The sequence below is a fragment of the Phoca vitulina genome, unplaced genomic scaffold (genome assembly GCF_004348235.1).
Source record: "Phoca vitulina isolate PV1807 unplaced genomic scaffold, GSC_HSeal_1.0 scaffold22, whole genome shotgun sequence".
In the NCBI taxonomy this organism is placed as follows: domain Eukaryota; kingdom Metazoa; phylum Chordata; class Mammalia; order Carnivora; family Phocidae; genus Phoca; species Phoca vitulina.
This window is the reverse complement of record NW_022589725.1, coordinates 31861440-31879540: the sequence shown is the minus strand read 5'-3', so window position 1 is coordinate 31879540 and position 18101 is coordinate 31861440. Positions and strand designations below refer to the sequence as shown.

The following is an 18101-nucleotide window of genomic DNA, read 5'->3' as shown; positions in this document are numbered from 1 at the left end:
TTTAATTTTTCTATGACTGAACAACAGCTACTTGTTTCTGCAGAACATTACATAAATTAATACAGCTAGTCTGGACAAGAGGCAGTTACAGGATGGCGATCATATACAAACTATCTGGTACCAGGACACATTTTTCAAAAATTGAATGCCAAACAAGAAAATGTATCCCTAAATATCGCTGGAAAGAAATGCCTGTTCTTTTCTTCCTCAGGACAAATGTACGTGTTAAGTTCAGTCCTTTCGTTTGGGGTTTTGTTTCCTTTTATAGTTTTCTAACAAAATCGTGGCTCAGGTGGCCTGTGATGTTCTTCAGTTGCTGGTTTCCTACTGGGAAAAGCTTCAGATGTTTGAAACCTCTCTGCCTCGGAAAATTGCAGAAGTAAGTCTTTTCCTGTAATGCTAAAACATAAGCATTTCCCTCTTACTCTATGCGGTATTTAATGAATTACAGATACTCAAATAATTGTTAGAGAACTGTCTATTACATTGCCATATGAGTCATTCGTTTTAAGAGTAAGTAGCACTGGCCCTTCTCAGCTGTGATTTCAGGCACTACGTAAAGAAGCCACCAGTGTTCAGGGCAGAGTCTCACACTTGGGGAGTTTGAAAGGCAGACACGACCACAACAAAGAGACCTTTTGTAGATTGGGCTTCATTCATCGAGAGTAATTTGGATGGTGCCAACAAGGAGTAGGCAGCTGGTTATGATGCCCTCCATGTAGGGGCGGGGAGTGGGGGGGACTGTTGTATGAAACAGGAGTCTTTCCCAGACTGAAGCCCCGGACCACGCTTTCTGCCATAGCGTGATTACCCAGCTGTAATGTGATTACTACTGTAATACCCTTGGGGGGAGGGGGTGGGGAGGGTAGTTGGTGGGAGAGAAGGACAGAAGGAACAGGAAGAATCATCCCAGTGATGATATGCTGGAGGTCAGTTCCATCTGAGGGTGCTTGCCTGTACAGAGGCGGGTACCCTCCCCCCTGTAGGTGCCTGCATATAAGGCACATCCATCCCTGACAGTTTTGAAAGCTACACTTTTTGAAACATGCCCTGTTCTTTACACATCCAGTGGTAACTCTTCAAGGAAATTTGACTTATCTCTGTGTGGTATTACCGGGAGAGAGGAAGTGATACTGATTTATTTTCTCTCAGCCCTAGACGGATTTCACCAGTGAGATCACTTAGTTCTCTAGGTGACCTAGAGTGGAACAGAGCTCTGGACACAGGAATATCAGATGCTGCAATTTGTAAAGTTGTGTTTTAGGGCAACTGTGTACAGTTGACCCTTGAACAACACGGGTTTGAACTGCATAAGTCCATTTGTATGTGGATTTTTTGGATAAATACAGTAGAGGACTGTAAATGTATTTTCTCTTCCTTATGATTTTCTTAACATTTTCTTTTCTCTAGCTTACTTTATTGTAAGAATATAGCATAGTATACAACTAACATATAAAATATGTGTTGATCAACTGTTTATGTTATTGATGAGGCTTCCAGCCAGTAGTAGGCTATTAGTATTTAAATTTGAGGGAAGTCAGGGGGGTCAACACCCCTAATCCCTGGGTTGTTCAAAGATCAGTTATAGTTTATCATCGAAAGAGGAATACCTTTGAGAATGCAAGGGGTGCTTTTACACCAGGACAACAGATGGAGACCTGAATGGTTTATAAGAAAATCAAATGGGAGCATTTTCATAGTTATTTTTGAAAATATTTTTTACTTTCATTGTATAAAGTGTAGAGGATGATGATGGGAATTGTGTGACCACAGAGAGAAATGTTCCTTCCTCTGGGGCCCCCAGTTTCAGCACCAGTAGAGTGGAGACTGGGCATGGCTCTATCACTTTCTCCTGATTTTCAGGACCGCAGAGAGCTCTAAAGTGGCTCTCTGCTTTTTGTCACCTTTCTCTAGCGAGTTGGCACCAAGCTGGGTTTAGTGCAAGGCCATCTTGGGACTCTTATCATATGGTTTCCCAAACTATTGCTATGGTCTGTTTCATTGGGGATTTGTATTTTATGCAGATCCTTGTGGCCACAATTGCTTTTCTTTTACCAAGTGCAGAGTACTCCTCAGTGGAAACAGATAAAAAGGTAGGTGGCACATCAGCTAAGTTTTTTCCAGAGTTTGTTTTTTTTTTTATGTAAGACAAAATGATAAATAATTTTCTATGTAGGGATATCCTTTATAGTATTCTTCTGTATTGGTCCTAACAGTCTCCCCTGTGAAAACTTCCATTTATTCATTTATTTCTTTTGCATTTGTGTGTCCACTGAATAATTATTATTGTGCAGGGACAGTTCTGTTGTTTGCTATTACATGTAGTGAAGTTTGAAAGATTGCAGTTTATGTTACTGGGCCTGTCTCCTCTTCCAGTTTATTGTGTCCTTGCTACTCTGCCTCTTGGACTGGTGCATGGCATTGCCAGTGAGCACCCTTCTCCGCCCAGTGTCCACGGCGGCCCTGGAGGGGCAGCACTCATCCAGAGCCCCTTTGCTGGACTATATCTATAGGGTGAGTCTCCATTTGGGCCTCAGGGGCATATAGTATAGACTTAAGCATCAGAGAATTACCAAAATATGTTTTACACATTTACTTATTTATTTGTGCTCTTTTGAAAAGCATATACTAAGGGGCTGAAGCATTTTAAAAGAAATGAATAATTTAAGTAGTGAAAACAGAGCAGATATTATGGTAGAGAAGCAATGGTTACCAAGTGAAAGAAGCCTGCATTTTCACATGACTTCCATCTTTAAACAACTACAATTTGACCAGAAACCACCCCCCCAAAATTTTCATGTAACATGGTCTGTCTCTACTTAATTTTAAAAAGAACTGTTTATATTGAAGGAATATTTATAGCCATAGTTTGACAAAAATCTGCTTATCAAAGGAAGAAAAAGTATAAAGGTCTCAGTAGTCTCTTTGTTTAAAAGATCTTAAGAAATAAATTTTTTTAAGATTTTATTTATTTATTTGAGAGAAAGAGATAGAGATAGCAAGAGAGAGCACAAGCAGGGAGGCGAGGAAGAAGCAGACTCTCCACTGAGCAGGGAGCCCGACTCAGGTTTCCATCCCAGGACCCTGAGCTCATGACCTGAGCCGATGCTTAACCGACTGAGCCACCTAGGCACCCCAAGATCTTAAGAAATAAGTTAATTAAGGAAATATATAACATGAAAGTATTTAGTCTCATCATTTTTATCATACTCAAAATACTTGAATTTCACCCCCTACTGATACGTAGGTATGGTGTTTGCTCTGGACTCTGTATTATCCTATATTTGCTTTACAGTCCCTCCTGTGAAAGCTTTATTTACGAATTTAGCACTTGTGTATCCATTGAATAATTACTACTAAGTAGAGACAATTTTGTTTATTTTTTTAGTAACAAACCTTTACTAATAACATTTTTTTTTTTTAAAGATTTCATTTATTTGAGAGAGAGAGAGTGAGCAAGAGAACACAAGCAGGGGGAACAGCAGAGGCAGAGGGAGAAGCAGGCTCCCCACTGAGTAGGGAGCCCGATGCGGGGCTCGATCCCAGGACCCTAAGATCATGACCTGAGCCGAAAGCAGGTGCTTAACCAACTGAGCCACCCAGGGGCCCCTACTAATAACCTTTAAAAAAAAAAAAAATTCCAGATCATTAACTTATTACTGTGTTGCCTTGTTTTAAAATGTATCGGATACAAGGGAAAAAGACACTTAACATGGTTGAAATTCTACTAAAAAGTATTGTGTATTTTTAAATGGTTTCTTTAGTGGTCAAAAATTTTAATAACTGTTAGGATTCATTAGATACTTCTGTCATCTTTGTGGCTTATAAAACCTATTTGAGGCCTGACTTGACGAGGTAAAGTAGCCACAGTCATTTAAATTTATCTCTTTTCTGATATTTCTTTTCTTAAAAGATTTCTCTTAAAATTGTTTTACCAATAAAAGAGTCACCTCCTAGTTAACATGATTCACAAATTTATTGAATAACATTATTGTATCTTTAAAGGAAACTTTTTATTAAGTATAATATGCATCCGGAAAAGTGCTTCAGTCATAAGTGAGAGCTTGATGAATTTTCACAAAATGATCACACCTGTGAAAACAGATCCCAGCTGGAGAAACTGAATAGCCTTGGTATCCCAGAAGCCCCCATCATGCCTCCATACTAGTCACTATCTCCATGCACACACCTAGGGTAACCGCTAGCCTGTCTAACAGTGTAGATTTTTTTTGTACTTTGTATAGCTGGAATTATGCAGTATGTGCTTCTGTGCTTGGCGTCCTTCACTCAGCATTATTTCTGAAGGATTCATTCATACTCTTGTGAATAGTTGCAGATTTTTCACTTGTTGCTATTTGGTAATACACAATGAGAGTATGCCATGATTTATATCTGTTGTACTGTTGATGGACATTTGGGTAGTAGAGTTTGGGACCGTAAAAAGAATATCTGTGAACATTCTGGTGGACCACAGCAGGACTTATGGCAAAATAAGCACTTTTTAACTTTCACTTTCCTTTTGTCTTGAGAATATATTTATTGGCATTGATGTAAAAGGAGCAAAATAAACTTGCAAATAGCAAGAAGATGTTTTAGAATGGAAGGGATTCTATGTCTTCAAGTATTACCTACCTCCTAAGTGTTGTGGTTTGGCAGATTGTCAGGAGACAGGAGGTTCGTCGCATCCACAGCACACATTCCCTTCTGTTTTTCACAGGTTCTGCACTGCTGTGTTTGTGGCTCAAGCACATACACCCAACAGAGTCACTACACACTGACCCTGGCCGACCTGTCCTCCCCGGATTACGATCCTTTCCTGCCACTGGCAAATGTGAAGAATTCGGAGCCAGTCCAGTATCATTCATCAGCAGATTTGGGCAACCTGCTCACAGTTGAAGAGGGTGAGATTCTTCAGAATATTAATTCTCATGGGCAGGAAAAGGAAAGATTGTAGCCTTTTGCCCATGCTTGCTATATTATTTTTAAAAATCTAGTTTCTGGTTTCTAGACTCTTCTGTGATAGCAAATTCTGCCTTCCTTGTTTCTTTTTTTCTCGTTTCTTCACTTCCTCTCTCTTTTCCTATCTTAGCTGAATTTTGTATTGAGGACCTGTATTTTTCAGACCTGTGAGACCCACAGAAAAAGGCTCATTTCTATCCTAGAGGAACTTTACGTGTAACTGGAGAGACAGGATTAATGCAAGAGGACTCATTTGTGGACCAGTAGCACCATGGGGGCTTCCCGTGGGCAAGGACCTAAGCCAGACTTAGAAGGATGGGCAGACTTTGAAAGGATCTCGTGGAGGGTTGCAGACTAGGAGAGCATTATAGAGAGGTGGGGATTTACATGCCACAGTTTGAGGATCACTCTGCTGATGGCAGAGGGTCCGTTTTAGAATATATGGGTATCGTCAGGATTAGGAACTGCTGTATGTCTTCCTCAACCTCCCTTCTTCCTGAAAGGATAAGAGCCTATCTCTGGGCCTTGAAATGTGAGTCCAAAGGTAGGTATATCACCTGTACATATGAAATAATTGCATAGAACCAAACACACACACACACACAGTGCATGTGAAACGAGTAAACTCTGAATATTGATGAATCATATCAAATGTACCATATCATATCAAGATACCAATCAAAATTTCCTGATTGTGATACTGTACTAAAGCTATGCTATGTAAGATATTACCAGGGGGATGAAGGATATTTGGGATCTGTCTGTATTATTTCTTACAAGTGCATGTGAATCTTCTATTGTCTCAAAAGTTAAAAAAAAATGTGGGTGTGGGGTGTTGGATCATCCATGAAAATGCTAGACTTAGCAAGTTAAAACCTAGGCCCAAGGGTGGAACCTTGAGAGTAAAAACACGTTAAAGAAAAAGGAATGAGGGAATGTCACCAGGAAAGCAAAGTCAGGGAAATGGAAAAAGAACCCAGAAAGAGTCAGTTCTGAGAAGTCGAGGGAAGAAAGGGAAAAAGGAGCCAAGAAAAATCAACAGTGCTAGGTGCTTCAAAAACATCATGGAGAGTGGGGCCAAAACAGGAGCTGTTTTGTTTCCCAGCTAAGCATTTGGTGGTGAGTTTTGCTGAGTACTTTGGTCATGGAGGTTAGTCTGTAGCCAGAAAGCCTGAGCAGGAGATTTGGGGATGACTGTTCAGACCCCCAAGACATTCTTCTTGTAGGTCCTTTGGTGGGCAAAGGAGGGACAGTAACCAGGTGAGGGCACAGAGTCCAGAGCTATGCTTGCAAGACTGCAGAGTCTGGAGTATGGTTTAGGCCGAGAGGAAGAGGACAGGTGAGGTGACGATGAAGAGGACGGGAGTGGGAGCACCAGTCATTGGCAAAGGCTCTGGAATCGTCCAGTCCAGAAAAGTTTTATAGAAGACCTCAGACCTTATACAAGCTTGTCCTAACATAGTTCTGTGGTACTAAAAATAATTGTTTGTACTTAAGAGGCAAAGGAGTTTTAAAATTCACTAACACTTTAAATAAAAAAGCAAAGCAGCTTAAAAATATATTGGCATGCACAGACACTCTTGCTGAGTAGGTACACCCTCTTAAGAATGAGTGGAAAATTAAAGATGATAGCTGAAGTATTTTAGGTTAAACAAAATGTGCTCATATTTGAGAGTTTTTTTCCTCATTCAGTGTCATAATTCATCATTCATGACCAAACTATTTTTTCTCACATGTTTCTGGGAAGCAATATTGTATATTTATCTATTATTTTCAAGTGACTCTTTCATTCACTATTACGTACTATTTGATGTAAATACTACTTTGAAATAGTTACAAGCAAGAGACACATTCAGTTACCAATAGCTGAGGTGGCTGCTGGCCCAGCTCAAGGAAAAGCAAATTTCTCATCATTAACAACTAATTGCTTTAAAAAGAAAGGAAGAGGGGAGCTTTAAAAACTGAAAGTTAAAAGACAAACTAAAATCACTGCTTTTCGATTTCATCTCTAAATTTAGTAAAATAAGACAAATATTTGGATTATATTTTTTCATAGTTTGTGGAAGTTATGAGATTGTTTTCTCGTGAATGGAGACTAGATTTTCTCTTTATTTTTCAGGGAACCACAGGCAGTTGATGCAGCTGAAGTCTGCAAGGAAAAAACAATTTTTACTTCACAAATATTCCCTTTCCCACTTTTCAATACCAAAGATATTTGGAGTTTTTATTGGGTGTGTCACAGTTTATGACTTGATTAGTGTGACTCTAGTTAATCTCCCACTGTAGAATTCAAACACGTTCCTTAAAATACAAATTTGTATGTATCTCAAATTGAAAGCACAACCTATATAAGTTAAAGCAGAGGAAAGTTGCTTTTCCAATTGTAATTGTCTGTGTTGGGCTTTACCAAGTTGGACCTTTATCATTCGTTCCATAGCCTGCTCCATCGAGTCATCACCACGCGCTGTCTTACACCATAGACTCCTGAACCCCCAGCGGGCTGTGCCTGTGTTGTTTGGGGCATTAACATTTCTGACAGAGCGCATATTCATATGGAATGATAAGCATGAATAAAAAGCATCTGTAACTTTTGAAAAAGTTAATATGGACACAAAAGCAAAGGCATTCATAACTGTGATTTCAAGGGAATTAGTTGAGGTGTTTAAATTTCTCAGCTGTATGGAAATCATACACTCTTCTACAAGGGTCAGGAAGGACAGTTGAATGTCAGAGATGGATGTAGATGAGCTTTGCTTATGAAAACTCAAGTTTCATGTGAGATTTTATTTTACATTATTGAATACAGCGATTTCTTGTTCACTGAATAGCAAAAATTAAGAAGAAATTCAAGAAAAGTCAGGACGATCCTGTTCATTAGTCATCACTGAGGTTCCTACACCCTAGGAGTTGATTGTTTCTTGCTAGGATTTATACATCATACAATTGATGTTTCATAGATAAGTTCACTGAATTTTTAATGTCTGAGAGGAAAGGTGTTTAGCATCAGAAAGCATAATTTAGTTATTTGTGTTTAATTAATATTTGAGTTTTCCGTTGTGAATTTAGAAACCAAGTATTTCCTAAACCTGTAAGCCCAAAGTATAAGTCTTACCTTATTTAAATATCTAGTGATATTTTTTTTGAAATTAAAAACTCATTTTCACTTGTTCTTGGATTGACACACAGTTCTTTTCTAAATTTGGCAGATTACAATTTCCCTGACCACTCTGAAGCTTAAGTGGTTGTCTCCCTCCATGCTTACAGATTGTTTCTCTGCTTCTCCCTTACCCTGCCAGCACGTCACAGAGCCCACCTTCACCTGCTAGTGTCAGTCTTTCCACACATTTGAAGCCTTAAAAATTTTGTAAGTCAGTTGCTCTTAGGCATTTCATCATCAACTGCAAATTCAGTTAAAACCTTCTATTTCCATGAGTTAATTAATATACCAGATTCTGTTAAATATTTAAAATGCCCAAACAACAAAACATAAATTGTCGCAACGATCTTTTTTTATTGTTATGTTAATCACCATACATTACATCATTAGTTTTTGATGTAGTGTTCCATGATTCATTGTTTGTGCGTAACACCCAGTGCTCCATGCAGAACATGCCCTCTTTAATACCCATCACCAGGCTAACCCATCCTCCCACCCCCCTCCCCTCTAGAACCCTCAGTTTGTTTTTCAGAGTCCATCGTCTCTCATGGTTCATCTCCCCCTCCGATTTCCCCCCCTTCATTCTTCCCCTCCTGCTATCTTCTTTTTTTTTTTCTTAACATATATTGCATTATTTGTTTCAAAGGTACAGATCTGTGATTCAACAGTCTTGCACAATTCACAGCACTCACCATAGTACATACCCTCCCTGTCGCAACGATCTTAAAGAAGATTGCTTCGAATCCATCTGTGATGTTGTAGGCTTGATTCATTTCCTCATCAGCGTCTGCCTTTACCCCGGTGAGGGACGTGGGGTAACGTCTGTGGCCTGGACCCGCAGCCCACCACCTTTCCCACCAGATCCTCTCCAGCTGCAGGTTCCACCTCCCAGAACTCCCTGAACCATCAGCTCTTTCAGGACAGGGAACTTCTCCCATTTACTGCTGTATCTACAGATTTTTAAGTGTCCCTTTCAGAATGAGATCTTCATGGAAGTTGGTTCTTTTAGCAATCTATTTATTTAATTAATTAATTTATTTATTTTAATTAACATATAATGTATTATTTGTTTCAGGGGTACAGGTCTATGATTCATCAGTCTTACTACACCCAGTGCTCCCCACAACACATACCCTCCCCAATGTCCATCACCCAGCCACCCCATCTCCCCACCCCCCCAGCAACCCTCAGTTTGTTTCCTAAGATTAAGAGTCTCTTATGGTTTGTCTCCCTCTCTTGTTTCACTTTTTCCTCTCTTCCCCTATGATCCTCTGCCTTGTTTCTTAAATTCCACATATCAGATCATATGATAATTGTCTTTCTCTGGTTGACTTATTTCTAGCAATCTATTTAAATTGTACTTTTAATTCAAATAGAATTAGTGTCAAAAAAGAAAATAGATGAAAAAAATGGCCAGACTAAACCAAATCCAATATTCCGAGTACAGATTTTAAGCTTCCTTCCCCACTGTCTATGTTGCCTTACCCTGGCTCACAGAGCGGAAGAGGAGGAGTTTGGAGCTGATCCCTCTGACCGCCCGCATGGTGATGGCCCACCTGGTGAACCACCTGGGTCACTTCCCGCTGCGTGGGGGCCCCGCTGTGCTGCACAGCCTGGTCAGCGAGAACCATGACAACGTGCACGCCGAGGCCCCCGAGCTATCCTCCGAGGTGTTCCGGAGCCCAAACCTGCAGCTGTTTGTGCTGAATGACAGCACCCTCATCTCCTACCTTCAAACGCCCTCGGAAGGGCCAGCAGGCGCCTCGCGGGGGGGTGCCCTGTCAGACGTCAGAGTCATTGTGCGGGATATCTCAGGGAAGTACTCTTGGGATGGGAAGGTTTTGTATGGACCATTGGAAGGCTGCTTAGCACCCAGTGGCAGAAATCCTGCATTTCTGATTTCGGGCTGGCAACCTCAAGCTTTGGGAGCTCAGAAAGATTTTTCTCAAAGTGAGGAGGGAGATGATGTCCTCGACAAATTACTTGAAAACATTGGCCATACAAGTCCTGAATGCCTTTTACCATCACAGCTAAATCTAAATGAGCCCTCCCCGCCCCCGCGGGGAATGAACCATGACCAGGAGAAGGAAATCATCGAGGTCATTTTGCGCCAGAATGCCCAAGAAGACGACTACATCCAGAGGTGTAACTCTGACTCGGCCATGAGAGTCACCAGCCAGGAGCAGCCCTCACCAGTAGAGCCACGAGGACCCTTTTATTTCTGCAGGTTGTTGCTCGATGACTTGGGGATGAATTCTTGGGACAGAAGGTAACAGTCCTCTCTAGACCTTCACCTATTTTATCATTATGTTTGTGTGTGTGTTCTTGTCCTCAATTTGGGGTTTGAGAAGCAGAGAATAGAAATGGAGATTTTTCTTTCTGCATTTGCAGCTTATTTTCTACTGCTAAATTAGAGCTACAAGTGAAACTAATTGTGCTGTACTGATGCACAGGTTGAATTTTAGGCATCTCGTGTATTTTCAAGGGTACCAGACATTTTCTGTGTATGCGTGCACGTGCGCACGTGTGTGTGTTTTGATTACTGCTCTGTCCATAATTGCTTGTGTTGGCACAAAAGATGCAAATGGACTACAAAGATGAATAAGCCACCATCTCACCTTAGGTCTGGTGAAGGAGGTATACTTGGCACGACTCTGATGAAAGACAGCATGACTCAGGAGTCTGAGAGGAACAGTTAATCCAGTACGAAGTGTGAGACAGTGATCTGTGGAAGGGGTGGGTTTGAGCTGGGCCCTGACAGTGGAGTGGGGTTTCTAAGGGCAGAGGTAGGGAGAAGGGATTCACAGCAGAGCTGATAGTGAAGAGAGGCACAGGCACACACACATCAGTGAAACGTTCTTTCACCTCAGAGCCATCCTGTGTCAATGGGTCGGGATGGGACGCCGTGGAATTTTGATGCCTTTGAATGTCTTAGGGAGAATGGAGTTCATCTGTGGGCTCAGATCACAAATCTTTCATGAAGGAGGAAGGTTATGGATGGGTACGTGGATGGATGAGTAGGTAGGTTTGTTAATTGATTGATTGGAAATGGCAGAATTGGTCTGTGATTACACAACTTTTCTTCCATCTCTTTTTTTTAATAGAAAAAATTTCCATCTGTTGAAGAAAAATTCAAAACTGTTGAGAGAGCTAAAAAATCTGGACTCCCGTCAGTGGTATGTGAAAGTATATCAGACCACTTCCTTCCTACCTATCATTGTGTGTGCTTGGATGACAGAGCTGCAGGAATGAATACACCTACAGAGACACCCAAAGGTCATTCTGTAACTAGAATCTGGTGACGTCTGCACATGCCATAGCTTTGGTGTTTTTCCCCTTGAGGAATAAGCTTACATGCTTGCTACACTAAAAAGAGGTCATTGCTCCCATCTAATCTGTGTCTTTGGTTGAGGACCTTTTCATGTGGCAGCCAGTGGACATTCATTCTCATTTAATCTCTGTAGCCACCTCTTTCTCCAGTGAGGAACAGAGGCTTACCAGGCCCAAACAGTGCTCACATGTGCTCACATGTAACCATTTTGTTTGAACCAAGTGAGTCTGACTTCATAACCCGTGCTCTGTGCCAATGCACTGGCTGTAGTCTCTGCGCTACAACGTGGGCAAGCTTAAAACCAGTGTGTAGTAGTGAGCCTTCTTCTCAGAGCTGGTCAAATCTCAGGTCCGCCCCTTATCTGTACAATCTTAGAAGCAATTCTCCAGATGAACTCAGGACCAGTTTTTGATTTGGGGAAATGTGTGCTTCCAAAAACATCTCAGGCAACAGTAAGTGTAGTGCTTGGTACATAACAGGTGCTTAAAAGTCTTGAATAAACTGCTTGTTTAATCTTAGTTTAAAAAAAAAAAAAAACTCATTTTCTAAAAAATAGCTTTTTGTTCCTGTTTTATTCCCCAGAGGAATATCATTAGGTATCTCATTACAGATGAAAAACCTGAAGCCATTATTCCTCACATTGCCCTTCATCATATTCAGTTTCCCAATTGTTGTTATGCTTCTTTTTCTCTAGAGGAATAGAGACCAAATTCTTTGTGGAAACTCTGCGAGGGGTTTCTTGTGAAGGACTCAGGGGTTCACTTCTCTCTCCCCTTTGTCCTCCAGTATTAAACAAGCAGTCACTTGGGCTCCAAACTCAGCTTTTCAAGCATATGCTGAATTACTCCATGCTTCCTAGTATTAAGTGAATACATTGGTATCTTGTAATTGTGGCCAATTTGCTGAGTGTTAATGCACTTTAGTTGCATGAGGTACAATTGAATGAGCTCTCTGGGGTGCTGTTGCAGTAAAACATGGCTTTGGAGAGCTGATCAGCAAATCCTCTGTCCCTTGATTAACGTTTGCTTAAAACCCCAACTCCTGGATTTAGTGTCTTCTTGATATCCATAAAAAAGGTATCAACTTACTTTATTGTACAGGGTGTTTTTGAGGTTCTTTTTGAAAAAAAAAAAAAGTGGAAATAACTTGGGGACTCTAGGTATGGGAAATCTAGACAGTCCCATGTATTGGTCAGTTAGTAGGTAAGAACATACCTTGTCCCTCAACTTTTAGTTAGTATGGCTCTATTTATTTCTAATACCCATTTATCTCCCTGCTGTCAAGGCATGGTTCCTGCTTAGCATGTTCTTAGGAAAAGTAGAGACTGTCTTGCAACTATCATCTATATACCATGAAGATAGCGAAGGTGTAAAAAGTGTGATGAACGCACATGCAAATTACAGTGGGTTCCTCTTTTAAATATTAATACCTCTTGTCACCACATGGTAAGGTGAAAGTTAAAATCATGTTTTTTTCTTTGTTTGGCTTTTTAATGTGACAGCACAAGGACACTGAGCTATTTTAGTCTATTCCTAATAAGAAAGAAAAATGCATTCTAATGAGGAAGAGGAAATTGTTGATTTTATGTGCGTGCGTTCCTGAATTACCTGCTCCTTCATGCATTGGTGGTGCAGCTTATGGATATGAAGTGCTGTTGCTAATTATCATTTCAAAAGCCTAGCTCTAATAAGACCAGACACAGCTCTGATCCTAGCAGGCTCTCTGTGGTGCTAACATTTTGGAGGATGTGAAATTTGATGAATGTTTACAGCTAAAGGTCACCTTTCCTCACACCTACATCAGTCAGGCAGTCACTGGGGCTTAGCTCCTGTGCTCCCATGTTGAGTTAATGAGGACTCAAGGACCTGCGAGCAGCTACAAGATAAAAAGCTTGGACTTTGAGGAGAGTCAACAAAAATGTTTCAGATAAACCTGAGATGGTCTTGATATATGTATAGAATAGAGAACAATCACATGCTGAGGACTTTTGCATATACAGAGAGAGCTGCAGAAAGGAATTGAGTGACTATACTTTTTCTCCTTTTGTTGAAAGAGACAGTCTTTTGGGTCATAGGTCATGATCTCTGTCATCATCCGAGCCCCCAAATTATTATAGCTCTGAGAATAAGCTAGTCAGATTCTAGGCTGCGGGAGTGTCCTGCCTGTCACTGAGGGAATAAATGGTGTGGCAGTTTCAGGGCTCCATATTGCATGAGGACAAGCTTTCTGACAGTCTGAGAGCACAAGGTCTCTACTCTAGAGCATCAATCCCCTGGATCTATCACCACAAAACTTCCTTCTTCTCGTAGCAACGGTTCCCGTTAAGAGAGGTGCCCCCAACTGTGTACTTGTACCACGCCAGGCAGAGCGTTCAGGATGTCCACCTTCTCCAGGGGCAGCAGGACAGCACTCATCAAAAGCTTTAAAAGTGGGCAATGACCGAGATTCTTTTTCTATGAATGTATTCGAAGGACATATAAAGATAATGTTACAGTGTCTTTAAAACTGGAAGCAACTTAAAGGTCCAATGACAAGGATTTGGGATAAGGTGTATTCGTGTATGGAATGTTACACAACCATTAATAACTTTGCCATACAATTACATGGTATGAAAGTGTTCCCACTCAAAAATGGTTTAAATGGTGACTTTTATGTTATGCATCTTTTACACAAAAAATGTGTTCGCAAATATTTTAAGTGAAAATTATCAGTTGCAAAACAGGGTATAGTGGCTTCTCATTTTTGTATGTGAAAATGCACCCTAAAATGGTAACAGTTGCTATTTCAACATAGAAGCAAAGAACATAAGTGAATTTTTTATTCTTCTCTTTCCTTTCTGTATTTTCTAATTTTTCTCTTAAGTACATTTCTTTTACATAAACTGTGGGGGGAATGAATAAGCTACCTAGATAAATAGAAGGAGAGTACTCTCCTCCTTGATTCCTTTTTATGACTTTTTAGTTGAGTTTCATTTCATTCTGCTTATTAAGTAGAAACGTAACTCCTGCAAAAGGAAATATTTGCAAATATGTTAAAATATAGAGCCCAAATTCCACCAGTATAGATGTCTAATCAGATTATAGTGCTAAAATGTTGAATAGTTAAGACAATAGAAACATTTCCATATTGTTTGACACTTGACAGTTTTCCCTATGAGATTTTTTAGAATGCAATGCAAAAACAATAAGGAAGGTGGAACTGCTCTGCAGGCGATAATCCAAACTTTTAGAAAATAGAGACCGGAGTAAAACTCTTGGATGATGGGGCCATGGAATGAGTGGTTCTTGATGAAAGCTCTGAATTAGCACAGTGTCTTCACCTCTAAACTATCACCAAATTGCCAGGTAAAAGTCTAGTTATTTCGACACTTTACTATAGGATATAATTTGTAGAAATTGGATATTAATATATTTAAATATAGCATTGGGTCTCTGGTCAGCAGAGATTTAGCTGAGCAGCTACTATATGCCAAGGACCAGGGTAGATGTACAACAGGCAAAAAGACAGGACTCCTGTCTTCAAAGTACAGATCATGTTTACTTGATTTAACAGCAAAGCACCCAAAATCCATCATGGAGGTAGTGGGTGAAGGATTTCTATGGCCTAAGAGGTTCCTCTGGACATCTGTCCACTCTACCTGGTTCCCTCAGATTAGTCAGAACACAGAGTGGGTGCATCTCCTCACAAATAAAGTACCTAAGCATGTTCTGCTTAGAAGAAGCTTTTGTTTCTCATAAAGTGTTAGCACATTGTACAGTTCCAGTCAGGGAGCTATCCAATATCCTTCTCTCCAAGTGTGTTAAGTAAAATGTAGGCAGTCACATAGACCTAGTCTCAACTGATATCTATGTGAAATGCTTTCACATATATTTTTCTGTGCCAAAAATGTAGAGTTTGTCACACAGTGTGTTCTAACATGCAATTAAATATATCACATGTTCTGAGAGTGATCTCAAGAACCAGACTGCCCTGCTTCAATTCCTGGTCTCCCACTTGCTATGTGTGCTTTTTGTTTAATTTTCTGTGCTTCCTTTCAACCACCTCTACAAGGGAAGTGATGATAATTACTTGTCTCTTTGGAGTGTTTGCAAAGAGTGAATGAGAACGTGTGTCGAACCTTCTCAGAACAGTGACTGACCCCTAGTAAATTCTCCATAAATGTAAGCTCTGTATTAGGAGTCATGCTGGTGGCTGTAGTGAAATAAAATTTTAAATATGAGAATTCTAACTCCTTTAAATTTAAAAATTTATAGCCGTGAAACGCACAAAATTGCAGTGTTTTACATTGCTGAAGGTCAAGAAGACAAGTGTTCAATCCTCTCCAATGAAAGAGGAAGCCAAGCATATGAAGACTTTGTTGCCGGACTTGGATGGGAGGTAATTCATTTCATTTGGGAGCTGTTTATTGACCAGCACTATTTAAGGATGTATGTAAACTGGACATCGATTATACAAGGTTTTACATTCAAATCTAGTACAGGTAGCCTTATGGAGTTGATGAATGTATTGAATTTGACATCTTCTGTTAGTTGCTTTTCAGTACTTCATACATGAACTTTTATTTCCCTTAACTTTTCTTTTAATGTTATTTCATCTGCTTTTTATCCAAACTGAATAGTCAGATTGGCTCACCCAGCCATAGACAGTTTGTGGGAAGAGAAGATAAGTATAGGCAGAGAAGCATTGGCTTCAGCTACAGTATGGAGATTGGAGAAGAAATCAGTGACTTGGTGGGTGAAAAATATGAAGAAAGAGCTGGATGAAGTAAAAAATTGGCATGAAAATAGAATAGAGTAGCCATGAAGGTTTAGCAGCCAACCTCTTTCCCTAAGAGAGATCCCAGGATGACTGATACTGAAAGAATTTGCTTTTTCTCTGCTAAATGATACTCTGACAGACAGACGTATACATTTATACACACGCGTGCCCACACACACACACCCATCTGTCTCTTGGAACATAAATCTAAAGGAAAATATATTTCCAGAATCTAAAAGAACTCAGAGTAGTTATAATGGAAATCAGCATATCTGAAATAGTTTTCTTACTTTTCCTTACTTTTGTTTTGGTTTCTTGGTTATCTGTGCTGTGGGAAACTCTCTGGGTGCATAAATAAGACTTGTCTCTGAGAGTTAAATGTTAGCAAGGAAACTAATATGGAGATGAGGACAGGAGAAGCCTACATTAAGGTCAAGACCATGTACTTTATAAAATGTCAAGTAGATTTTAGTCTAAAAGTGTTACTGTACTCCAATAAATTGTCCTTCTTACTAATAAAGTGACTTCTTATTTACTGGGTAGAATATACTTAATTATTTTAACTACTATACTTTTTAAACCACACATTCATAACTGGAATTTTAAGAAAAGACTAGAACATTAGTTTAGTGTACATATTGATTGTATTTGGCACAGAAGAGATTCTTCTATTGCTTTTTTTTCAATTGTGTTACAATAGGTGCTTTACTGAAAGAATACCAGTTCATGAAAAGTTAAATTTAAGAAAAAGGGGGGGGAGGTCCTAGGCATTGACTAAGAAGTGAGCATTTACATCGTAGCTTGAAAAAGAATGATAAAAAAAAAAGAATGATAACTCCCAGACTTGTAGTGGTGTAAATCAGAACAACCCCTTTGAAAGATAGGTTAGCAATGGCTGTTAAATTTCAAAACATCTGTACCCTTTGATACAACAGCCTACCAAAACATTCCTTTGAATGCTCCTTGTGATTTGATCACACCAGCACTGTTTGAGAAAGCAGAAAATCCCATAAATCCATCAATAGGGAAACTGTGTGTGTGTGTGTGTGTGTGTGTGTGTACATAAATACATATAAATACACATACATACACACTCATGTATACATATGTTCGTGTGTATAGGATGGAAAAAAGTTAGAGAAATATGCACCAAATTTGTGATGGTGCCTTTCTTAGATTGATAGGATTTTGGAGCACTTTCATTGTGAATGTTTCTTTCATGTTTTGATTTTGTCTAATTTAGTATTACATTTGTTTTTTATCAGAAAGCTATAAAAATGAAAATAATTAGATTTCTTTAAAACAAAGGACATTCTTGCTTGGTGAATGAGGACAATTTAGGGTTGACCCTCACTCTTTCCTCTTTGTTACCTGCATCAGGTGGATCTCTCAACCCACTGTGGGTTCATGGGCGGACTTCAACGCAATGGCAGCACGGGGCAGACTGCTCCTTACTATGCTACCTCGACTGTGGAAGTCATTTTCCACGTTTCAACTCGGATGCCATCAGACTCAGATGATTCACTCACCAAAAAGGTAAGAAGCCTCTTTGAGGACCATTCTTAGCCACCATGGTTTGTAGGTGAGGCTCTCCTAGTCCAAATCAAAGGCCTTGGCATAACATGCACCAAGACTGATTTCCTCTGGATGCAATTTCAGTGTATATCTTCTCAAGCTACAGTTGTAATTAATCTGAAATATCTAGCTTGGCACAAACTAGACAAAGAAATAAATGAAAAGCAATCAGTCATTTGAGTCTTAGATCCTAAGATTAAGATTTAGGAAAAGGAAGGGTCTTAAATGTTGTTAATTTTGGATTTTCCCTCACCTGACTGTTAATTGACAGAAAATAACATTGTTGACCTCTCAGGTTAGCAAAGGTCATAAGATGCAAGG

General features: G+C 39.8%; 1 protein-coding gene across 13 annotated transcripts in view; it reads left to right on the top strand.

Moving 5' to 3' along the window:
* RALGAPA2 (Ral GTPase activating protein catalytic subunit alpha 2) overlaps positions 1 to 18101 on the top strand; it is a 336447-nt gene that overhangs the window by 206822 nt on the left and 111524 nt on the right. For all 13 annotated transcript variants that reach the window (XM_032419573.1, XM_032419574.1, XM_032419572.1 and 10 more), the window contains 8 exons: positions 269 to 379; positions 2025 to 2093; positions 2377 to 2514; positions 4718 to 4901; positions 9614 to 10385; positions 11221 to 11292; positions 15701 to 15824; positions 17586 to 17741. In XM_032419573.1, coding sequence (XP_032275464.1) covers positions 269 to 379; positions 2025 to 2093; positions 2377 to 2514; positions 4718 to 4901; positions 9614 to 10385; positions 11221 to 11292; positions 15701 to 15824; positions 17586 to 17741 — 1626 coding nt within the window. The remainder of the gene's footprint in view (positions 1 to 268; positions 380 to 2024; positions 2094 to 2376; positions 2515 to 4717; positions 4902 to 9613; positions 10386 to 11220; positions 11293 to 15700; positions 15825 to 17585; positions 17742 to 18101) is intronic.